Source organism: Centrocercus urophasianus, unplaced genomic scaffold (genome assembly GCF_019232065.1).
Source record: "Centrocercus urophasianus isolate 14NV4802_14NV808 unplaced genomic scaffold, USGS_Curo_1.0 seq_39, whole genome shotgun sequence".
NCBI lineage: Eukaryota > Metazoa > Chordata > Aves > Galliformes > Phasianidae > Centrocercus > Centrocercus urophasianus.
In genome coordinates this window covers 3,822,699-3,848,045 of record NW_024884966.1, presented here as the reverse complement: position 1 = coordinate 3,848,045, position 25,347 = coordinate 3,822,699, and the positions used below count along the sequence as shown (strand labels likewise).

Genomic DNA, 25,347 nt, shown 5'->3' with positions numbered 1-25,347 from the left:
GTAATTTGGGGGGAATCTGGGGAACTCTTGGTGCGTGGTTTCTCTTTTAGCAGTGTCAGCTCAGAGCCCATTGAATTCAAGTGGCTTCAACTTCAGGATGCTGCAGTTTCTGCAGGCATGTGTCTCTGTGTGTACTCATTTGCCCTCTGAAACTAAAATAAAATCCTAAAGCAAACAGATTGCAGGTGTAATCATCTGGCATTTGTCCTGGACCTTTGCTACTTGGGAAAGAATAGCATTTGTTTTTAAGGTGGAAGAAAGGGGAGGCATGCAGGTGGTGGTAGCTGGGTTTGAGGGAAGGGACTCTGGCCCCAGCAGCAGGTTTTGTTGGCAAAAACAGGAAAATATGAGCTCCTTGTTCTTGTGATTGATGGATGGGAATGAGAGAGAAAACAATTCTCATTCCCTTTGGGTACCAGTCGGCATTTAGATCCAAAGGGCCTGAAATCAGATTTGGGGTCCAGTCCCCACAAAGAAGGACGCACTGTGCTGTCCCTATGAGCAGGGCTGTTCCCACTGGTATGGATGGCAGAGAAAGCCCTTGTGTGGGTGAGGGCTTTGCAAATTCACTTGGCTCTGCTTGGTTTTGTCCAAGATTTTGTTTGAGTTTAGTCAACAACAGAAGGTCTCATATCACCCAGTGGGGCCCAGTTTAGATTCCCCTGGCACCAGATTGTTTTTGAGATGCCGAATGTGAGGACATCCGTGGAGCTGTACTGATTTATACTGACACTGCGTGTGGCCCCAGTTTTCGGTCTGATTTTGGCTTCCATCTTTCTTAAAGAAAGGAAAATCAGGTGGTACAGCATTTCTCCAAAAGGACCTTAAGCTTCTGATGATTGTTTATCCCTGTTTTGACTTTAAAAAATAACATACTAGGAATACTTATTACAGCCCTACCTTCAATCCCCAAATTCTTTGTAGCTCGCACCAGAAACTACCTTCCTCATCTTGAAAAGCCCTTAGGAATTCACAATGTATTCATATATATATTAAAACATATATACTGTTGCAGTAACATGGCATGTATGCTCATCTATATCTCCACTGTGTATATAGATGCAGGCATACACGTTGACTAGTCCCTTTAATCCCCAAAACTCTGAGCCATTCACTTCATATCAGACCTAACACCTGCTTGTTGACCTCTGCAGTTGGAACAGCCATTGCTGCCGGAGTGGCTCAAAGCAAAACAGCTGTCTGCAAACACAGGCAGATGTGTTTACTGTTGAATAGTGCACTTTCAGGAAAATTAAAGGGTGATCTATTGATAAAGGTGAATTTTTCATCATTTCTGATATATGTATATATATATATATATAATGCCCTCAATACCTTATAGGCTATATCCTACTTAGTTCCACAAGTTGTTTGACAATTAGCTATGAAAGCAGTCTGCATTTATATCTTTTTTTTCCTTTTTTCTTTTTTTTTTTCTTTCTACTAGATACACATAAGACTTCCATCGCTTTCCAAACAGCACTCGCCCTCTCTCATCCCTCTCAGTTCATGCCTGTTCAAGACACAGATGTGTGGTGCTTCTTAGGACAAAGAGGGATGATCTGTACGTTGGCCAGCACTTGGTTGGGTAGAACAAAGCAGTCAGCATAGCACCGAAGGAGTTACATTGCTGTATTGTTTTTTTTTCCAGCTTCAATCTTTTTTTTTTCTTTTCTTTTTTTTTTTTTTTTTTTTTTTTTTTTTTTGGAAGGAAAGCAGTAAAAAGAAAAACCAGAAGCACTGAGCTGAGTGCTTCAAACAGGGAAAATAAATGGTGGAGGAGACGAAGGGGGAAGGAGCAGCCCCAGAGCTGATGCTCATGAGGAGAGGCTCGTCTGCAAGAAGAGAGCTTCTGAACGTGCTCTACTCAAAGGGGAAGATCTGCAGCTACATGGCTGGTGATGTGGAAGAGACTAGGCCATGCAGCCAGAAGATCTGACCGACCTCTCTATAGTGGCACACAGGGGCAGGGATGGGACGCGAGGGACGCGGCAGACTAAGGCGGAGGTGGGAGAGGGTTTCCCAGCTTTGTTCTGGCTTCATGCAAGGCAAATCTCGGGTTAGTGAAGATGACGGCTTGCTGAAACGCTGCCCAGATTTCAGTCCTAACTCAGGAAGAAAGCGAGACCCCACGGTGAAACCCAGGAGCTCTGCTTGGGTAAGGACTGCGTGAGCAGGCTTCACAAAGCGCTGCTGGAAGGGAGCAGGCAGTTTTGCCTCACATTACATTTCAAAAAAAAAAAAAAAAAAGACATTACAGGATGGTCAGGACACTCAAACAATTAAAAAATAGTAAAACAACAGAAAAGGCTTCGATAACATGCTTTTTCCCCTTCTGAATTATCAGATAGTTGGAGCAATGAACTAGACCCCTCCCCTAGTCTAGAGCGGGTTTCAGTGAGCATTCAGGGGCTAAACCCGGGATTAATCCACCTTGAAGGACACATCATCTGCAGCCAAAACTCCCACTGGTGGTGATGGGGGCTTTGGTTGAGTATGGGTGTGAAGGCAGCCCCGGTCTGGTCTCTCTGGATGTGTTTTTGGCAGGGAAGCAGGTACTTGGAGAGGAGCTGCACGTAAGCAGCACTGCCTCTTGTTTCCCTTTGCACAACCTGCCTTCACCCTTTGCAGAAGGAAACAGTTTAAAAAAAGCTACTGTACAACCAAATGAACTGCAGTTATCGTGTTGTCCCTGGGCAGCCAAAAAACCCAAAGGCAAAACCAAAAAGAATAACAGATTGTTCACGTTTTTCAGTTGAGACTCCAGTTTCCCATGCCTACAAGACTCAAACAGAATACCAGCCTCCCAACCAAGGTCCAGGCTATTCCAAAACAGCGTGAGCAAATTTTTCACTGTATTCAGATGGATGCTGATGACTGAAAGATTAGTGCACATTAACCGTGGCTGATGAGAGCATCTTTTAAAGAAATTCAAGTATTCATCAGTAATCTGTTCGGTTCAGAAATACTTTCGTGATCTTTAGTTTCAAGTTTCCAGAAACAGAAAGGAAAAGGGAAAGGTCACCTGCTGCGTTCAGAAAACAATATTGCAAACAGCGCTGTTATCTTTGTCTGGGAAAGCAAGGCTACTGAGTTGGCACACAACCGTTTTTTTCCATTTCTTGCTTTTGGGGAGAGAAAAGACTTAAGATCAATTTCTTGACACGCACATGGACCGGCAGGATCTCCTTCCGCGTGGTGTAACCAACCCCTTCACTGCTCCTTCCTGATAACAGCACAGACCCAGGAGAACGACAACGTTACGGCGCGATTCCAGCACCTCCCGCATGCATTTGCTTAAGCCTCACAACACCCCTGTGAGGTAGGTAAATATTATTATACCCATGTATACAGATGGGTAAACTGTAGGCACAGAAAGGTTAAATCACTTGCCCAAGGTTACACAGCGACGTCGTGGCAGACCTGGGGCTGAAACCCAGGAGTCCCATCACCCTGAAACCTGCAATGAGCTTTCCACCATGGCCCCTTGCTACACTTGCTGGAAAAACCATCTGACCAACACAGCTGTTCACAAATCCAAATACGAGCAACTCCGCACGTAACAGATTTCCCAAGAGTTCCCTTGCTGCACATGTCCCAAAGAGGGAGAGAGGGAAGTCCGTGCACTCGAATTATTTCTGTCTGCTTGCAATGCTTTCTTGTTGTCGTGGCTTGGGGATTTTTGTTTGTTTCTTTTAAAATATATAACAGGAAAGAACAGACCGCATTATTTTATCAACATTGCTCATTCCAATTGGGTAGCGTGTGCATCCAAATTTATGCTGAAGTCCAGATTGTTTTCATGGGACCACAGAACAGCTTAGGTTGGAGGGGACCATAAGAAGATCACCAAGTTCCAACCCCACGGCCGTGGGCAGGGCCGCCAACAACTACACTGGCAAGTTCAGATTTTGCAGATTCAGTTGTCACTGACTGCCTCCCTCCTTGATAGTGAAGAGCCGGTGGGACATATGCAGCTATCTTTCACCACACTTCTTCATCTTTCTCATTATCCTACAGCCTGAGCTTCAAGTAAGGAACAAAGGTTGAACACAGGCAATCTCCAGCTCAGAAAGAAGGGTCCTCCCTTTTCCCACATCACACCACAGCAGAAAAGAGCCACCACACTGCTATTTCCAGGTTCAAACACAATGAAGCGATTCTGAACACGCTCATGGAGAAATAAGCGGTACCCAAAGGTCTGGAAATGCACTCTGCACACAGTGAAAGGTTTGCCCACGTCTATTTGGGATAGCCTCCAATCTTCCCATTCAAACCAGGCTGAGATTCTCTGCACCAGAATACACCTGAGCTCCAAGGAAAAATGAAAACAGCAATCACAGCCCTGGGCATCGACCATCCCCAAAGCCCAGGGCTGCAGAGAACTGCCAAAATAACAGCACGCAAGCTGCAGCAAGCAAAGGGTGAGCAACTGAGTTCACGTCGTCCCTACCAGCTAGCCTTGGCTTCTGTGGGGATTGGCATAGACCTTATTTTGTGTGGGTTTTGTTGTTTGTTTTACTTTGCACGACCACATTGGAGCTGAACAGAATCCAGAGGAAAGCTAACCCAGTAACAGAAGATCCTAGAAAAGCCTGTCCCTACAATTTTTTACTGACTCCGGCAGCTTCCAAATGGTCTCATGCCCAAGCTGCCCAGCAAGCAGGCACTAAAAGGTTTTGCAAAAGCACAGTAGTAAGTTTTCCTTTTCAAAGCACCTCTGAGCTTCAATGAAATCATGCTGGGTGGACCTCAGACCACATTTTCTTCAGGCGGTTTGGTGATGTTGGGGTGGTGTGGGTGACTCAGTTCATGCAATTCTGTGCAGGGATGAGGAGCAGGGATACATTGTGAAGTGAATCTTGTGTATGGGAAAATACATCTGAAGAGCAAGGGACTGCTGCTCTCTGAAAGTCAACAGCAACACTTTCCTATCAGCACCACCAGATGGGTTTTAGCAGAACACGGACTAAAGCTTGAGATTCATTCTGTCCCATTGAATCTAGTCAGCTCTAAATGAAAATACAGGCAAATGGCTAATGAGTTTTTGGCAGGTGCAGAGATGGACAGGATGAAGTGGACAATCAGCTCCTATCCAACACTCTGCAAAATACACATTTACTCTTGAAATCTGTGGCTCGCTTGCACTTTCCACTTGGCAATTACAGAACACCGGTTCCTCTTCTGCAGTCCAGATCAGATGCAGTTTGGGTAAGAAACACATTGTGTAGGTGGCACAGCATCACGAGGGCGTGGTCTCTTCATCTTGTAACTCCTGTATGCCCATTGCTGACTTGGTCTGGTCTGAATCACTCAAGTCTCCAAATCAACTGCCTGCAGATGTGTGACACTGCCACACCGAGCATGCCAGACATCTGACATGGATGAGGAGATGGATGCACTGACATCAGCTCAATGTAAGTGACACTGCTTGCAAAGTAAGCTCAGCAAAAAGAAGCAACCAAGAAATATTTTGTCCGTCGAACTGGGCAGACAACAGAAGTACGCCAGGCCGGAGCTGATGTACTCCACAAAATCCCAAGTCCTGCTGTGCAGCATACAGATACAACTTTATTAGCAGAATAAGCACTGCCAGGATCCATTCTGGTCTCAAAGCCAACAGTGCTGGCCACATCCATACTACTAAACTCTTTCATCTCAATACAGCATAGCCACATCCACACTGCCAACTGGGGATGGTCTTTGGCCAGTATCAATGCCTGTGCAAGCTGTGCCCAAGTCTAGGCTTGCTGGAGTGAATGAAAACCATGCCAAAGAGGGGCTGAACAATTCAACAGTGGGGATGGTGAAGCCCTGGCTTTGTCCTGGCATGGTGTGGAAGGCTCATTTCTATGGTCCCAGGGTGAATTCAGCAGCATAGACGTGGCAGAGAAGTTGTCCGTGCATCTTGTGGTGTGAATAATTACAGGCTCAGACTTCTCCAGTTCAAAAAACTCCTCAAGCAGTATCTTCTGCCAAGAAGCTGGGACATGGCATAACTGACCTACCGGGGAGTTAAAAAACAAATGAAACCAAAGCATCCTGTCAGGGTGCACTCCAAAAACCAAAGGGATCTGGGGGGGGGGGAAAAAAATAAAAGAAAAAAGGTGAGGACAAGATTCTCAGTTTTGGGATTACGATGAACAAAAAGATGGGGGCAGTTTTGCTCTCCATGCTTGGCAAAAGGTGCTGTTTGGCAACATGATTACAGACAGTCCCTAGAGGAGATGGTCACCACCCCAAACTGTCCGTTGGGTGCGGTGGGAGAGCACTTTACGGCTGCAATGAAGTCTTTCAAAGAGAAATAGTTCTTCAGGTTGGGGATGGGCTCTCACTGGAAATCTTTTGCTAAATCAAAATGCCAGTGGATATCACTCAAAGCAAGGACTCAAAGCAGAGCCAGAAAGTTTATGTGTCTAAGGATAATGTAACAGTCTTAACACGCTGTGGAAGCACCTGCTTTTGTTGTTATCCATACGACGAGACCCGAAGAAGGAGGACTTTGGAGCAGGAATGAGTCAAGCCCTTAAGTCAAGCTGGTTTGGTTGTGAGAAATTAGCACTGTATTGAGAAGTAAGGTCACTTCTGGAGTGGTTTGCCCCTCTGCTCTTGCAGTGAGACAGAGAGGACGGCTGTCGGTGTGGTGGTCTGGAGTGAGGGTCTCGTTCCTGAGGGAAGGCAGGCTGCAGGTGCTCCCGAGGTCAGGCAGCACCAAAGGGTCTCCTCTTTGACTCCCAGTGAGCGTACCGTGGCACACCGGCTCATCTCACTGTCTTGGTGCGAGGTGGCAGGGTCCAGCTGTTCCGTCAGATGTGTTCACCTCTCCAAATCAGACCTGAAGTTTGACATGCTTGGAGGGCAACCTTCTCTTGGTGCTTTTGGAAACGAGGGTGCTGTCTCCTGGAGGACGTGTCCATGAGGAAGAGTGGAGGTGTTTGCCCATCCATTCCTTTCTCATGCTTGTGCCGATGAAAAATTGGATGTGTAGATGAGAGCTCTTTGTGGAAGGACTAAAGAGAGTCTTTAAGCAGGGTGTGAGGCTTGGAGAAGCAGATTAGAGAGTATCTACACTGGTATTAAGGGCGAGTCCTTGCAGGAAAAGAAGCGAAGTCTCGGGAGGGGAAACTCAAGGTCATTGTCAGGGGTTTAGCACTTGTGTCTTTTAATGACAGCAGTGCAAAATTGCTCAGAGGACGGCAGGTTCACTTCACAAATTACCTCTTTTGATGGAGACAACAAACAGATTAGAGAAGGAACAGGGTGATGCGTTAGTAGGGTGCTCGAGAGGGGACTGACTATAGGATATGGGCAATGGAGAAAGCAAATGGAAGCTTTCCACAAATGTATGTAAGGGTAGATAGACATGTGCATGAGCACGATAAACAAGGGATCAGGAATTTGGGCAGTGGATGACAAGACAAAACACCTCCGTCTGCATGAAAATGTGGCCATCGCGTCAGTTCTAATCAGAGCCCAGAAACGTTTGCCTGAAATGGGAGTTTGACTGGGAGTTACAGTACCAGTGACAATTTGGCTTTGTACAAACTTTGCCGTGTGTCTCTAGTTTGGCGCAAATGAGTCCTGCCCTCCTTAAGAGGGGCGGACATGAGTTAAAACTTTCTTTACAAAAGAAAATGGCACAACTGAAAAAAAATAAAAAGAAAAACGTGTCTTTTTTTTTTTTCTTTTTTTTTCTTCTCAGAATACTGCAAAGGATCACTGATTGAAAAAAATGTTTCTCGTCAGGTATATTCAGGCGAAGAAAGCATTCAGCTTCTTTAAACTGTTATATAAAATTTGTACTAGTTTCTTCAAATGCTATCATAATTTAAAAAAAAACAAAACAAAACACAACTGATTCTTCAAATAAAAGAAAATAATAATAATCATAATTGTAATTAAAAAATATCCCCCCGTGCTGATTTTCTCTACCGAAGAGGCCAGCATGGGAGTTTTGCACCCTAGACAGTTACAGTATTTCTGGAATAAAAAACTGCAAACTCACACAGAGAAAACACTACAGTATTCACGTAAAAATACCGTTTTTGTCGTTGTTGCTTCTCCCCTCCCAAGCAGAGGGGCGGTGGGATTGAAAAGATGCCCTGAAACGGGAATACTCCTTTCAAAGAGTAACATCCCCCAAAAGGAAAAGGGCGGTGGGTGGACGCGACCCTGTGATTGAACTCGAAACAGAGATTCCAGCACGGAAACAGAAGGCGAGAGATGCGAATGGTCTGACAGCGGGCGGGTTAGCGGGAAATGTCAGGACAACCACGCGACCCTTGGCCGTGATCGGAGGCGGCAGAATCTCCTTGCGGTGGGAAGGCTAAGCTACACCACGATGCTCCCTCTACGCTTCCTGCGGTGTTGTTTCTTGCCACGTACTTACAGTCGAGGGTGACACGAGACAGTTTTATCAGCAGTTCCCCACGTGTACCGAGTCGAAGAAATCTCAGCTAAATCACAACAACATCAACAAAAATACAAAGCACCAAAATCATCTCAAGAGACGTTGAGTCAGTTTACAGGTTATTACCGTTTGAAGAAGTTTGTTGTCTTTTTTGTTTTGTTTTCCTGTCGTTGTTTGTTTGTGTTGTTGTTGTTTGTTCGTTCCTTTGCTTATCCCGATTTTCAGATTTTTGTTTTCCTTAAAAATAAAACAAAAACACACACACAAAAAAAACCACAAAAAACAGAAGGAAAAAAAAAAATCAAAACCCCCAAAAGCCCCAAATGAAACAAAGGATGCTTTACAATCACTTTAAGGCTCGCACTGAATGAGACGTGACAGGTCTTAACACGAGATTACAAATAATACACGTATGCCTTTCACAGCCTTAAAATGATACAGTAGGTCAAATTATTTTGCCAGTCACTGATCAAGTATTGTGCCTTTAAATTGACTCGCTTTTTGCTACTATGCTGAGTTTTATTATTACTGAAATTATTAGAGATGCGTAGGTATACTTTAGTAGAGCGTTTTTTGGTATAAAATTTCACAATTGGAGATCTCTTGTGTTATTTTCCAGAGATCAACATGGCCGGCCTCATTCTGGGCTCAGGTGGTGGTTATTGATTCCACTGAAGCCAGTGGGCATCAGCAAGTGCAGCTGCTCAAGACAAGATCAGCTGTGCGTTGCCACGTTCCCCCTCTGCAAACTGACCACGGCGCATTGGGCCACCTGCAGGAGGAACGTGGCTCCCCAGCAGGGCCACATTTACAACACGGCTGGGGCAAGGTGAGTGGGCTTGGCCAAACAGCGTCACAAATGTGCCGCCAACCGGAGCTGCAGACCTGATGTTGTCTTTCAGCCTTTAGGAAAGAAACAGTCTCCATCGGGGTGTCTTGGCCTTGCTTTCTTTGTTTTGTTTTGTTTTGTTTTCTTAAGTTAAATCCAATGAGAGCAATGAGATATTTTCGGACATTTCTCTCAGTCTCTTTGTTAATTTTTTTCTTTTTTTTTTTCCTCTTTTTTTTTTTTCCTTATTAATTTTAAGGTTCGTATTTCAATCATGCATTCTTTTATCATTATTATTATTATCATTATTTTCCTGGCATATAATCATCAAAGAGTTTTGCATGAGAAAGGTGACAGTACTTAATGAAACTCAGCACCTAAGGGCATAAGGCAGTTGTAGGTTTGTTTGTTTGTTTTTTTATTTTTCAATCAGCACCAATCCCATAAGTAATGTTCTACACTTGGTGTACGGTATAAAACTGATGTGGAGATGCCTCCTTCTCCACCTGTGAATCCTAGGTGTGGAAGTTGAAATACTGTTTCTTGTGTGTAAAAAACAAAAGAAAAGTTTTTCTTTTTGTTTTTACTTACAAAACATAGAGAATATCTTTTTCTTTTTTTTTTTTTTATACATACAGCAACCAGAAAGAAAGCTTATCTGAAGGTTTGTGTTTGTTTCATGATCTGTGTTTACCGTAAACAAAAATAAGGTCCCCTCTTTTACTTTTGCTTTAAGGAGCTTTAAAGTGAAGATTCATATTGTAGCAACTCATATAAGAGAGGTCCATCTCTATACCTAATACCTACAGCTGTGGGGGTGACATACTGGAGGATGTTGATAGTTCTTCTTAACCTCCTGTCTACAAAATGAGCATCCCATGCAGGATATCTCTTTCTTGGGATGTCAATCTTAATGAGAGGCCCCTCGGGGGGGTAGGGTCGCCCAGATGGAGTAGATGGTACCATTGCTCTCACCTGGAAAACGGGCAAGCAAGTGTCAGCTGTGAGTTCCTCCTGTTGCTCCGTGACCGCTCTGGTGGGCGTAGCCTGGGCCCCCCGGTACCCAGGGGTTTGGGGTGCCATGGGCTCAACATCGGGGGGCAAAGGAATGCCCCAGAGCAGCTCGGCGCAACAGGAGCTGGCAAAGATCTTAGCTCTTGGCCCCATGGGATGCAGCACACCATAATATAACAGCATCAAAGCTATCCCAGCAGCAAAGCTAAGAAAGACACAACACAGTGCTGGCACGGCATATGAGTCAGTGGTGTCAGGATCTCTGTAAAAATACCAAAGGAGCGTCAAGGCAGCGTTCTCCGTCAGGACTACCGTGTAATACGCAAACATTCTGTATCGAGTCCGCCCTTCCTTGACATTAAACCAGCAGAAAATGTACACAATCCCTACCACCATGTTGAAGAGGATCTCCTCCCACTTAGACATGCAGAAATCTGTCCCACCATGGATGATCCAGAAAGCCATGGCACACCAATGGACCACTACAAAGATCCCAAAGTAGAGCTGGAAGATGGAAGCAAAGAGAGCAAAAGAAATAACTCGGGATGAGATGGTGAAGAGGCGCCAGAAGAGATGGATGAGGGCCCCTCTGTAGCTCATACTCTTCTTGTCGTCCCTAGAGTCCCGAAGAAGCTTGTGATAGGAGGCTAGCACCCAAGCCAGGGACATCAGGGAGGCCACAGAGGACACACCTGCCGGAAGACACACAGATCCACTGAGTTAGACAGGAGGATTGGTTGAAAACATCATCTGCTCACTAAATTATTGCATCTGGGGCAGGCTCAGTAGCCCAAAGGTTCAACTCACGCCAGGTTGTCCTTACAGTCTGGAGGAGAGAAATACAGAAATATCAGTGTGGGAATTGCAATCGATGCTACATTCATGTGTTTTCTGATGTCTGTATTCACAAGCAGTGGGCTCTGCCACCCCACCCCAGCTAAGCCCTTCCTACCAAAAACAGCCTCTGTCCTCATCGTGATTACATCCACATCTGAGAATCTGAAACTCAGATCCCATCCCTTGGGTTGCAGCCCAAGGATGAAGTTTACTTTCTGCAAAAAGAGATCCATCTTGGAGCACATCCTTGGAAGAGCAGAACAACTATGATTCTTTCACATCCTTTTTAATCTAAAATACTTTCCTACAAGCTGCATTCATGTTAACTTGTAAGTGATCCTGCCTTCATCGGGAACCTCTGTTTGCATCCACCAATGGGAGAAATAGGCAGGTGATCAGTTTTATCACTGGTGGTCACATGCAGATGATTATACAGATGCCATCAGTACCCATCAGATGGTCCCAAAACACAGAACCTGACTGCTCCAGCAATCCTGGAGTCCTGGAAATCCTATTTCCAGGACAGACTGAAGACCTGCACTGAAGGTAGCACGCCTCCATCACCGACTCCAGAACAGACACGGGACCAACCTTACAGTCATGCCTCCAGCCCTGTTTCCTTTTTTGTCTTGGTGAGGCCCACTTGAAGAACCTTGGATCTCTTTCATCTCCTTGCTCTATCTGGGACATCTAGTGAACCATTCAGCTCTGCCTAGTGCTCTTGGACCCTACTGGACCACTCCCACCAGTGAGGTCATTGCCTGCACTGGGGTCAACCTCAGCTACCAGCTTGAGCCCCTTGCACTCTGGCATGGGGCAGGCATCCCACAGTATTCCAAAGAGTCTCGGTCTTCTTCCTCATTACAGCCAACACTTAAACTTGTTCATTTGCTTCAATGGATAAGATAGCACTCCATCACACTCCAGGACTGTGATAATCTTTTGAGAATACAATACCATTGATCATCACAACAGTAAATTGAACAAATCATTGAGCAAGTCATCGTCATAAAAATTAAGAGACAGATTCCTGAAAACAAATAAAGGCCACTGGCATATCACTCCTTTGCCTCTGTTGCAGATCTCTGGACTTCAGCAGCCCTGCAGGTGAGGCAACTGGTGATGGACTAAGATACACAATCAAGAAGCCAAATAACTGGGTAGCAATTGTTTGACCGAGGCTCTGCCAAAAATTCCTCTGGAAGCATCATCTATACCTTCAAATCCTCCTTACGTCTCCCTTCTCTCTCTGCCTGCAAGTCTCTCATAGGGACAGTAGAAAAACCTGTGGTTTTTCAGACATCATTCCAGAGTGACCTCAACAAGGTTTGTATACAGGACTTGGGAAAGTATGGAAACTTCTGAAAGTGAACAGCCTAAGCCCCAAATAGTTGTACATCAGATTTATTTTCAGCCTGCACGATTTTTCTAAGGTGCATTATATTTTTGATGGACATGATAAACAGTTTTGGAAGCCTGGGAAATGTCACAGAATTTTTAGGTGATTGCCACGCTGTGTGTAAGTATCACTTGCTGCAATCTCTTCTAGCCATTCAGTTTAAAAACTTTCCATGATTAATAGAAATAAAAGTCAGGCGTTGGCTTATGTGAGTGCTGCAATACTAGAAACATGTACAGCATTAGGTGTACCTGAACAATGAAACTCAAGCAGTGCCAGCCCACAAGAGGCAGATGTGTCACGCTGGCTTAAAAATGTTTCAGTTGAGATCATTTATTCTAGTAGGGAGAGAGGAATAAAATGCATCAGAAACAAAAACCCAGCATACACATAAAAGCTTTTCCCATTGTAACGTTTTCTGTGCATAAACCTACACTAATCACAGCCTTTCCTGTAAATTGCATAGAGCTGGCTGTGAGTATGGGTGTTGAGTCACTCGCATTGCATGGTACCAGGCCTGCTGACAGTCATCTGAACGTCTCCTTAAGAGGCAGACACCCCCAGAAAGTGATTCACCCTGTCCTAAGATCCACGTGTGGGACAGGGGGGTTGACTCATGCTCCCAAAGTGTCTGTCTCCATCCTTGACAGGGGAGTGTGTGGACTTGTAAACACTGGCGGACAGGCAAGATGAGTCCTACCCTTACCAAAATACGTGCTGCATTCTCATTTGTGCTCTGATCCGAGGAGGGGAGTGAAGTTTCTCTAAACAGTTTGACAGACTCTTGCCACTGTTTAAAAAATTCACAGCTCTGTGCTGAATGCAGCTTTGAGCTGGGTGTCATTGGGATGCAATCAGTAGGCAGACATCAAACAGAACCATGGAGCAATATGAAGGTTTCTCCAGCACTGGGGTGCCACAGAAATCATTCCCTGGCTATTTTATCCAAGCCTAAATGACAAAGCATGCTTTGATTTTTGCCATCTTGGCCATGAGTTTCTCATTCCCATATTTCCCTGTTAATTCCAGCCTGTGACCTCTTCATACAATAGGATATTCTGGGATGCAAACTCTGGGATGACCTTTTCTTTTCTATTTCACTTCTCCCAGGCCTTATTTCTGAACAGACTTCTGGAGAAGTCTCCACTTAACAAAAAGTTCTGGCAAGCTGGATCACATGGGAAGTATTTTCTTATTTTTACTTTAATTAATTAATTTGCACATGGTGACTGACGCACCTTCATGAGGTGCATGAGTGGGTTTCAACTCCCTTCCAAGGTTTGTCCATCAAATCCAGGCTGGGGTTGGTTTGAAACTGAAGTCACTTCAAAAAACCCACTCCCACTCCTCCCTCTCTATGCTTAGTCTTGGGGGTAGAAAATACCTGCCCTGCTTTGCTGAGCCTATGTGGGCCCTCTTAAGTCAGCAGGACATCACCTATCATGGGACTGGAAGCCTCACAGACTTATGAGGTCTGTGCCACCTGCCTATAACAAACCAGGGTGACATAGGCTGGTGTCATCTCAAACCTCTCTGTACCAGGCTATACAACAGCCCTTGAACTCCTGCTATCACCCACTAGGCAGCAGTGGGTGACTCACAGGCTACAGTCAGCTCTACTGAGGAGTCAAGCCCATGTGCCTTGAATGACACATCACAAGAATTATTCCCCCAGATGCCTTTAGTAATGTGCCCCAAAGTCCCTACAGTGAGACATCTACCTTATGATCAGCACAGTGAGGTAAAGCTTATAGTGTCCTCATTTGACAGATGAAATACCAAGATCTTGGTAGAGGTACCACCTTGGTAGAGACCACCTTGAGGCATCTGTGGCTGAGGAATGCCTCTTACTGTACTCAGTGGAGAATGAGGGCTAAGTGCAAACATTTGAGATATGATTCATATACCCTTTGAGATACTCTAGGCTATTCAAGACCTCCCAATGGAGCTAGAAGGTAGGAGAAGCTTGCATACAGAAGATAACATTTTAGAGCTGGAAGCTGGACTGATGCAGGGTACTCAGGGCTTCTCAAATAATCACAGGCTTACCTTAAGTACTGCATCTCACCTTGAGCACTGTGGACAGTGCCAAAACAGAATAAAGGTGTAAAACTATTAAAGAGCATCCAAAAGAAGGCTCCAAAGATGTGGAAGGGTCTAAAGAGCAAGATGTAGCAAGACAGGAGAAAAAGACCCCTCTAAAAGAAGGGTCCTGGAGCCTGATGGAAGCTCATGGGGGCAGGCTGAATTTTAGGCTGTTTCCTCTGTTTCCTGCTGATGGCCCAGAGAAAGAAAAGGTCACCTCAGAAATGTAATGAAGTTCTCTGAAAAATGCCCATTGACAAGTGAGACTCAAACAAAAGGCTCCTCTTTAAATGGCCATCGCTGTTCTTAAAGCCCTCCAATATTTAGGAACAAAAGCAGGGCGTGGAAAGACATCTCAGGCTATCTGGTTTGTTAGTGCTATACAATTGCACATGGCCTTACAGCTTGTCTAATAACAGCTGCAGACAAATCACACACAAAAAATGATATTTAAAATGAACGTGTTACACTTGCTCGTACTGCTACTATTAGATGTTGCACTGAGGGATATGGTGGAGTGGGAAATCTTGGCGGTAGGTGGATGGTTGGAGTGGATGAACTTGGAGATCTTTTCCAGCCTTGGTGATTCTATGACTCTATGATTCTGTTTTACAGAAGAGAGAGGTTTTTCACAAAAAGCATCTTCTGCTAAGGGTTATCTGCTGTGGGAAATCTGAATGCAGTTTGTACAGCATACTGCCTACTTGCTTACTGTGGCGCCTGTCCCTTTAAAGCTGAAAATGATGCCTAAATGGTTCTCTATTTCCTCTTTGACATTAATTCTCCTGCAGATTCTCTTACAAAACCAGGAAGATACCAACGTTTCTTTCTGGTGGGCTGGACAGCAAGTGCTCAGCATGACACAAACCCTTCCATCAAGCTCTGCATGGAGGCAGCACCTGCTTAACACAGCGTGCTACATCTCGGGTCCTCCCCATCACTCTCTGGCTGCTCATGCTCTGTGCAGTGAACCCTCTTATTGTGTTTTCCCCTTTGGGTGGCACGTTCCTAACTGAAGCTCAGCATGAATCTAGGAACAGCCTTCATTCTGATGCACACAGAGGGTGAGCGCGTTCCTATACAATAGAGATGGAGCCAGATCCTGCTTGTGTAACAACACTGCCTGAGAGTTCTTCTCCCCTTCTTTTTAACCCATTATTGTTATTTATTTGCATCAGGGCAAAAGGGATCAGAATCAGACTCCGGATCTAATTTCCATCTGTTCCTGTAGAGTCTGATGCTTGATCTTTCTTCTTTTAATTTCCTTTTAGAGGAAGGAATAACTTTTATCTTCTTTCTTTCATTCTTCCCCTTTGTTTTTCACTTTCAAAATGGAAGAATATGAATCTTTACCACTAAAGAAATTAATCAGGGGCTGCATAGACTGTTTTGCCATTCATTTTCTCCATAGAATTTCATTTCACCTCCTTTCCCCATTGTGTCCCCAGTCCATTCCAGTAGATGAACACTAGCATCATTCATGAGTCTGACCCAGGAATGGAATACTCACTCTGTGTGCCACCTATTTCTATAGCCCTTGAATACTCTGAAAATAACTCTGCAGTTGAAACCAAGTCCAAAAGTTGAGCTGCACGTAACTTTGGTGGCAGAAACTTCTCCATTCCTCTGTCTGCTTTAAATGGAAAGGATGATTTTGGCTCAAAACCAGACCTCCCATCAGGTTGACTCACTTCATCCATCTCAGACATGGGAAAATAAATGAACCCCCCAATTTGGGGGGTCTTTCTCCATCCAGTGACTAAAAAGGGTGTCAATTGCATTTGGACAGTTTAAAATGAAGGTTAAGCTGTCTAAGACGAATTTGGTTGCATAGCAAGGGGGAATGGATCCCATTCCAAAAGAGCTGAGGGATCCAGAGGATGTTTGGGTAAAAGGGATTTACTGAAACATTTCCTAGGATGGGGACTGGTGCCTATCTGTCATGGCAATCTGACTTTGACTCTATACTGGGTTCTGCCTTTGCACATTGGATTGCCAGCTTACGTCTGTACTCCACTCAGAGCTGGAGTGACCAGTGATGGAAAACCAGAGCCTGACATTAGGAAGATATGTGACTTGATCACTGAGTTTTTCACTGGCTGCTCTAATATCCTGTCCTTTGCCCGGTTCTCATGACACACATTTTGGTTTCATTGCAGTTTGGGCAAGAGTTGAGTTTCAAATCCTCAGCATCTGCTTTCTTGCTAGAGACCTCTTATGAGACCTTCCCCCAAGGAATGCTCACAGACCTGTTCTAACTCCCACGGGAGAGATGTACCAATCCATAAGAAAAATGCTGGAGACTGCGAAAGGTAGGGAGTAAAGACAAGCAACTCAGTTCCAGAACCAAGCTTCAAGTAGATCTGGACAACATCTGGTCTTCTACCACTGAATCCCACTGGGACTTTCTGATACAATGAAGCTCGCTTTGAACTTCTACTCAGGACCATCCGTGACCAAGATAGCACAAGGAAGCTCTTCCATATTAGACCAAATAAACATCCACATTCCTCAGCCTTGTATTGAGATAGGGAGAGGGGGAGCAGGTTGCCATACTAAGGCAACCTCAGAATAGCTTGCGCACACAGAGAGCTGCCCTCCAACCCCAAGAAGTTAAAAGCTGGCTCATGGCCTGAAATGTGAACGCTTCCTAAAGCCTGCTCCTTCCACATAATTAGGATGTCTGTAGATGTCCTCACTGACCCCAGAAATGTTGGATCCTTTTTAGCTTCTCCCCCAAGTCTTTGGCTTTACACTGCCTTGAGTAACAGAGCTCCCCAGGTTCACTGCGGATTGTGTTTCGGAAAGGTTTGCTTTTCTCCCCTTTCATCCTGCTGCCTTTCAGCTCTCCCAAATGCCCCTTTTTTTCTGTACTGCCAGAAGAGGTGACCAGCCACATTCGTCTGATCTGTGCTCTCGTTATCTCGGCTGCCTCTGTCACGTCTCCTCCTATTCACATCCTCTGTGAACACAGGAACTGCCAAACTGGCTCAGGCCCTGAGGCCATCCAGTCTTGTATCTTCTCATGGATGCAAGCCAGACACTGATCCTTCTGCAGGAGGCACAAGCACCCTAGGCCAAGCAGAAATGGGATAATCTGCTCTCTGTTTCGGAATATCCTTGAGTACCCTCAGCCAAGTGACAAATCTCCTGTTGGAAATGTTGGCTATCAATCACCTTTCATGTAAGGACTGGCAAGCCTTCCGCCACTTTTACAACATTCTTAATGAAGATCTTCCTTGCATCATGTGCCTCAGTGCTTATCTCACCCTAGGAGAGCTGTCAAAGGCAAGGGATGAGATGCCCTCTGGAAATGCCTCTCTGACGTTCCAATGACTGTGCCTGGAGTGTGGATGATCAAACTGAAATGACAAAGCAAGTAGAAGGGAGAGAGACAAAAAGCACCCTCATAGCAGTGGTTTGGCATCTACCAAATCCCCACCAGAGCTCAGAGGAGAGCCCTGAACTCCAGAAGGGTGAGCAGAGTAGAAAGGAGGATTGGGGAAACCTGTTCCTCGCTCCAGGTTGGGCAGCACAGCTGCTGGCTTCCACAGAGCAGAAGTTGTCAGAACCAACAGAACGTGGGGAAATGCAGGTGATGCAACATTAAGATTCTCTACCACTGAAGGACAAGCAGGGAAACAATGCTCCAACACCCTGCTGATGAGCAAAGATACCTCCAGAGATGTAGGGAATCATGGAGAGAAGGAGAGAGGAGGACGTACAACAAGACCAATCTGTCCTTTGAGGTCTCTTTTGATGAGTTTTTATTTAGTATAACACTATTTATAGCAAGAAGCTACTTAATTGGAAATGCATCTTCCATTTAAGTGTTAAGTGGAACGTTCCATCCAAATGTTAAACAAATATAAAGAAAAGAATTCACTGTGCCTCTCAAACGAAAAGCAAACAGTCCCTCTTTAGTGAATGCAATTTTCAGGCTGTTAACACAACACAAGCCTTTCCTTTGTGATGTCTGGCCAATAAACCAGGAACTTCAATAAGCTCATTTTGATGATGCTGTTAGGATCTCACTAGCTTTGAGTTGTTTCCAACAGGGATGGCTGCTGTTATCCCTCAAGCTGGGGCTCACATAGCCTGGAAATCCATCCCTTAGCACTGGAGACTCAGGCTCTCCTACACAAATGCCAATACCTCTCCAGTATCTCACTGTAAGGGCATTCTCCCTTTGAAGGGCATGCTGAATCTCATATGGGCAGGTCTGCTTCAAGGTTCACAGAAACTCTCAGAATCATTAGCTACATGCATCTCTTGCTTCTAATGTCACCCATATAGGAATAAATAAATACCCAGTCTAAGCCTGGTCTACGTTTATGCAGGTATGAATTACTTGGGCTAATTCTGCAGTGGTAATGAGCTTAGTGAGCAGGAGACAGGATTTCCTAGGCACAGTTAAGGCAGTTTGTAAAAAGAGCACAAGAACTCCAACATACTTCTGTTCTTCTCAAAGACTGTATGAAATGCCACTTTTCTCTTACCCTCCACGCAGTCATCCCTGTCATTATGAAAACTCCAGTTAAATTCCTGTTAATCTGAATGTCTTAACTGCTATCTTAGGATAACACTAAAAAAAACCACACACACACACACACACACACACACAGCAGTCAAATCAACAAATACCTGAATCCCCAAACTGAACAACCACAGACAAGAGGATTCAGGGCATCTTAAGAGACCCCAAGGGATTTCAGTTGAAATGTTCCATCACACTGCCTTGGAAACACCTCAGCAAGGACCGTATCTACATCTATGCATGCATATTAAAATCCATCTCTGTAGGGTCTATAATGGGTCTATAACATAAACCTGGCTCAACCTGAAAGGAGCAAGGCCAGCAGAGAAGTGCAGAAGTCATCTCTACAGACTGTCATTGCTTTTTCTCAGTATGGCCACCAGCCAAGCAATGCTGAGGCCCCAAGGCCTCCAGATCTTAGTGGGCACCTGAAATGGGAGAAAAGCCACCTAAGCTTCATTTACAGTAAATGTAAAGAGCCAAGCAGGTGCTTAGTAAATTAACACAGATCTACAATCAGCATCTGATGCTGATTGACTGAAGATGCCTCGGTATGACAGAGCTGCTCCTGTAGCCTCTTGGTAATATGTTCAGTGTTGAGTGACCATTGCTTGATGAGATCAAGATTTTTTCTCTCTGATGTTGAGACTAGTCTTTCCTAGAGCAACAGGAGGAAAAAAGAACCACCTTTTTGGTGATTATTTTAACTGAGAGAATAAGATTTGCTGACATTCTTGAGTATTCAAATATCTTCACAGATTCCAGCAGTCACTTCTGATTTACGCCCTGCACAGATCCAAACAAACTTCCTTTGCTGAGATGTTTTTTAAGACACAACAACATTTGAACCCTACTAATAGGAACATCTGGTATAGAAAACACTTCATAACACTACTAGAACGCACTGAGATGTGAAAAACTTTACTAGAGAAAAAAACCTATGGTCTGATTTAAAACAAAATATTTCCCACCCATTTCTGTGTTCTGAATAGGGATAGCTGGCATGAAACAACACAGCTCTTACCACAAACACATACAGCATTCTAGGATTTTCACACTGTGCATTTGGTATTTACTACAGCACTTTTTTCCTGATATTCTTTTTCAATTTGGATGAGAACCACCGTCACGGAGAAGAATTTAAATCTGCCTTGGGACAAACTGAAAGGACACTGACATCTTGCAGGTGGGACTGGAATACCCTGAAAAACAGGGGAGCACATCAGCCCTGTGAAGGAAAGCTTCTGTCCACTGCCAAATGTAAATTCAAGAATCTCTTTTCCTAGCACAGATCTCAAACCTGGGGCTCTGTGCCTGGAGATCAGTGACTGAGCAAAGCCTCGTTCTGTTAACTGCTACATCCAGGTCATGGTTCTGTCTCAGCCTCTGAAACAGGGTGGCCCAATCCAGGCTGCTCATTGGGAATGGTCCTTGGCCCACGCTAATGTCTGCTACAAGCCAGGGAATTGTTGGGGTTGGTGCTAAAAATGTGCCAGGGACTGTGCTGCTCATTGAACCATGTGGACGACCAACATCTAGTGGCTGTGCTCATGTTCTGACGTGTTTGGGGCTAGGAACATGATGAAACCCAACAGATTCATCACCAGACTGGGGAAGCAAGATCATCTGATCTTCTGTTCCTCTAGAAAATGAACTTCCTGCTATAAATACAGCCCCCACAGCCAGCTCCTTGGGGGTGAGGCAATGGCAAGGCAAGCCTTCCAAGCAGTGCGACAGTATAAAACATGGATCCTGCACAGCAGCTCTGGTTCATGGTTAGACCTAAGCACAGGTGATTTGCAGGCCACTGAAGGAACAGATTCATCTCAGTCCTGGAAATGCTTTTGACTCATGTGAGGGGCAAGAAGGGAATCCAGTCTGGTTCCTTACTTACGCTTACTAGCCAAAGGAAGAGACTTTCAGTCATTGAGAAGAGTCAGTAGTGCACACCTTGCTCACCTTATGGTTTATGGACATTGTGTAGGATGGAATTATCTCGCTGTCATTGCAGGGAAAGGACTGGTTTCCTGAAAAGAGGGAGGATCTCAGCCCTGGGGCTGAATAGCAGGGCTGGCACAGGGAAAGTGAGTCTGGCAGAGTGTTTCTGTGAGGGGGAGTGACAAAGTGACAAAAACGGATGTGGTGCAGCTGGTATCATCTTGAGGTAGTTGCAGGCACCAGGGAAATGGATTCCAAAGAATGACAGCAGGAATCTGTTTCTTCCTGTGCTTCCCAAGCTCTGCACGCTCTGAAAATGTCATGAGCAATGTGTAGCAGGCCAGAATCCAATGGCATGCCAGCGTCAACCAGTTCAGTCATCCTCAGGTTGGTTTGTCTCTCCTGGGACTTTCTGTCTTCTCAGAAGTTCATGTATTTACAGGATGGAGTTTGAGACTGCCTCTCAAAAAGGATAAAGAACATCACCATCCCCAAAGACAGGCTGAGGTCAAACCATGCACCTGCCCCCTCATTGAAAATGTCTGTTTGCACCTTTGAGTGTTTTAGGAGTGGCTCTGCCTGCTGGACTCCCTCTGTTAGCAAGCAATGAGGTCACTCAAATGCCACTTAGGACAAAAGTCATTTCAGGAGGAGATTTCCACTGATTCAGTAAATCTGTTGCACTCCCAGATTCAGGACTGTCGCCCTGAGCTGGTTGTATAAAAACAGTGATAGCTTCTGAAGCAAAGATGTTCTTTCCTTCAGTGCTCAGCAATTTTGAGCCAGCTGTCAATTAAGCCAACCTGAACTGCTCCATCTATGTCAGGGACAGAAACACGGACAAGTCCCTGCCTACTGCTTGCCTTGCATCTTCCCTAGGTTTCCTTTGCACATCTCAGTGGATATCTGCTCCTTGCTCATCCAGAGTTATCATGGTTTCCTGGATGCCTGAGACGAACCCAAGAGCACAGTAGAGCAACCTGAAGACAAAGGGTTGCATTTCTGTATAATTTACCAGCCAATTGCACTGCAGTGCGCAGTCTCCTATGCTCTAACCAGGACTTTGCAGCTATGTGTCCAAGAAAGTCTGAAACACAAAATTACCTGAAAAGGCCTTAATTTCCAGCCCGGGACCTGTTTGGCATGACCTTGCTCTCCAGGACCCTGTAGCATAAAGATCCCCAAAAGACTTCAGGCTAATCAAACCTTTCACTCTGTGCCTCGGTTTCCCAGCTTGCAGCTGCTAGGAGAAGCATGAGCTCATGCTTGTGTAGTGCTCTGAGGATGCCATACCTCCCTGGTGACTGCCACCGTCTACAAAACCTAAAACCGGCAGCGCTGGCTGCCTGCCAATGCTGTCCTGTGAATGGTGACTCATCTCTACTGGCTGTGCCATGTCCTGTGCGTGATGGTGGCACGTGATGTGGAACAGAAGGGTTTTTTTTTTATCAGCGCTCCAAAATAACAGAGTAAGAGCTATGGCAAGGCAGCGGACGGAGAAGCTGAAGATGGGGGTAGGAGAAGGGAGAAGGATGACGTCTCTTGCTGGGCTTCCTCCAAAATCCCATTGGAAAAAATAAGCTGCTCCTGTCTTCAAAGACTCCTGGACTCAATCCTTCCGGTACAATACGGCTGATGATAGGGCAAGCTTTCCCCACAGCCTTGGGCCTTGGGTTGGCCTGCTTTCAGCACGCCAGAGCAAGACGTTTCTGTGCCCATTGCCAACTGTGGAGATGGCTTTTTTGATGCTGCTGGGAACTGGCTGAGGACCAGTGACTCGTTTCAAGCAGGGCACCAAATTGCTATCTGTCATCCGGCATTGGTGAGAGGGAGGAGAAGGCAGGAACAGAGCCATATGCCCCTGTCTGGCAAAGCACTTGGGTCATATGAGCGGCCTCCTGAGCGAGCTGCTCGTGTGTTTGGAGCCTCCATGGTTTGTCAACAAACATTTAAAGGGAAACTGTGGTTCAACCAGGGCAAGCTTTCAGTGAAAATAACCCAACTCCTCTTTGCCAAGCTCTTTCAGTGAGCAGACACCCAGTGAAGTCCTTTCCTCCTTGCCCACATGGCTTCAAGCAATTGCTTTTTTGCTCACCTCTCACTGACGCAGGGAACTGGGGCTGTAGGACAGATATCTCCCATTTCTAGCAGTCCAACTCTCCAACATCTCCAACTCCACAGGGAAAAGTTTAACTGTTGTGTTTTTTTGCCCTATGAACTGTCACACAGCACAAGTCCAAGCCTAGAGCCTGACCCTGCTGGACCTTCCCTTCAGCCTATCTCCTGTTATCTAGGACTCAATGAGGCAAAGATTTTCTTAGACAAACATTTCTATTATCACAGAATCACAGAACGGCCTGGGTTGAAAAGGCCCACAATGCTCATCCAGTTCCAACCCCCTGCTGTGTGCAGGTCGCCAACCAGCAGCCCAGGCTGCCCAGAGCCACATCCAGCCTGGCCTTGAATGCCTGCAGGGATGGGGCATCCACAGCCTCCTTGGGCAGGAGAAGTTGAAGCTCCCTTCCTAACTCACCCCAGCTAAGGAGGTTACATTGATTTTTGGAGCATGAGTTGTAAGTAAGTGGCTATGAAGTAATCCATTAACTTGTTGTCCTTTACATATCACCTTGTTTTTACATCTCAAACCATTCCGTAAGACGTATTTCTTATCTAGCAGGATATTCCAGACAGTATATAGTTCCCAGCAAAGCCATTATTCACAGCATATTATTGGTGAACTATCAGCCTGTCATCAGGGAAAATTAATTGAGAAGTCTATCTTCACATTCGACCTAACTCATTATCGCTCACACAGGAAGCCTCTCACTCAGGTGCAGGGGTGTTGAGTCAACTGGAGGTTGACTCATCCCAAACCCACTCAGCATGGCTGGAAATGCCTCTTCCAGGCAGCAAGGACAACTGACAGCTCACTGAATTTCCTCCAGTACCCTTCCCTCCAATTCCCCACAAGAACTGCTCCAGTTTTCTGAACAGAGCTGCAGGGAAAAAAGTATCCTGAAATGTCCCTGCAAAAAAGGACGAGCCCTAATCCTAAACAGTCAACACTTTGCTTTGGTAGGAGCAACGAGATTTGGGTATGATTTTTGCAAACTCTACCACAGCCCTGCAACCAACACACATCTGTAGTTATGATGTCACATAGCCTAAACAAGTGACACCTCAGGCAGGCTGAAGCTAATGTTGCTGTTCCTTAAATATACAAGCAGATTCAGATTGCAGGCTGCAGAGAGTGCAGACGCCTTACAGAATCCTGGAGGTTACAACAGAGCTGTGAATAGTGGAGGCTTATGTTGAAAATCTCCTTCAGATCACCAGCAGGGCTACACAGCAGACAGCACAGCGTCAGTGGATGGACAATATTTATGGTGGGGAAAAGCCCTGCACTGAACACTGCAGCCTCACACAGGCAAGCTCCCATCAAAAGCATTGAAAAAAACTCTCGTATCATGACAGGGAGGAACACTTGACATTCTGCTAAATCTCATTAAATTTTTAAGTAGCCACATGAAAAAAAATTAAGTGAAAGGAAACATCTTTAAGAGATTTATGGTGAAAAAACTGACGTCTCTCTTCCCTCACCAACTGCCTAGAAGCTGGTTGTACATGCCCCATGCCATTCAGCACAGGGGAACAGGCATCTCAGAAGGATGATGTGGGCTTACAGCAGCTTACTCTGCAAGAAGGGAGGTGGATTATCCATAAGGAGCAGTTATGGAATGAAAATCTGTGTTTCTGGCCTCTTTTTTTTTTGGTTGCTGTTAATATTATGTTTCCTTCCTTAAATACACCGTGTAATTGATATTCAAGGCAATTGGTGAATTCCTCTGTGCACTGCTGCCCAGGAATCTGAGGGTATGGGCCGCCCTTCCATCCTGTCCTCTCCAAAAGCTTGGGGACAATTGCAGTGAGTGAGGGACAGGGCTGCCCCTTCTTCTGAGTCCCATCATCTTTTACCTAACGATAAAGGGTTGATCTCAACTCAGCTCCCTCTATATTCCCTGGAAAAGCACCATCGCAGAATCATAGAATGGTTTGGATTGGAAAGGACTTTTAAGATCACCTATTTCCAATCCCTGCTATAGGCAGGGACACCTCCCTCTACACCAGGTTGCTCACAGCCCCATCCTTTGGCCCTTTTGGATATGGGCTGACCACATTTTGGAGGTATCCTCCCTCCTTCACCCTCCGCTGGCGCCACGACAAGGCTTAGTGATGACACCCTGTAGGTGAGGTTGACGGTTGGACTTGATGATCTTGAAGGTCTTTTCCAACCTAAA

At 45.4% G+C, this 25,347-nt stretch overlaps 1 protein-coding gene across 1 annotated transcript in view; it reads right to left on the bottom strand.

Moving 5' to 3' along the window:
- Nucleotides 1-9,445: 9,445 nt before the first annotated feature.
- Nucleotides 9,446-25,347, bottom strand: part of XKR6 (XK related 6) — a 219,863-nt gene continuing 203,961 nt past the window's right edge. Inside the window, exon 4 of the mRNA XM_042832603.1 lies at nucleotides 9,446-10,945. Coding sequence (XP_042688537.1) covers nucleotides 9,981-10,945 — 965 coding nt within the window. The 3' untranslated portion in view covers nucleotides 9,446-9,980. The remainder of the gene's footprint in view (nucleotides 10,946-25,347) is intronic.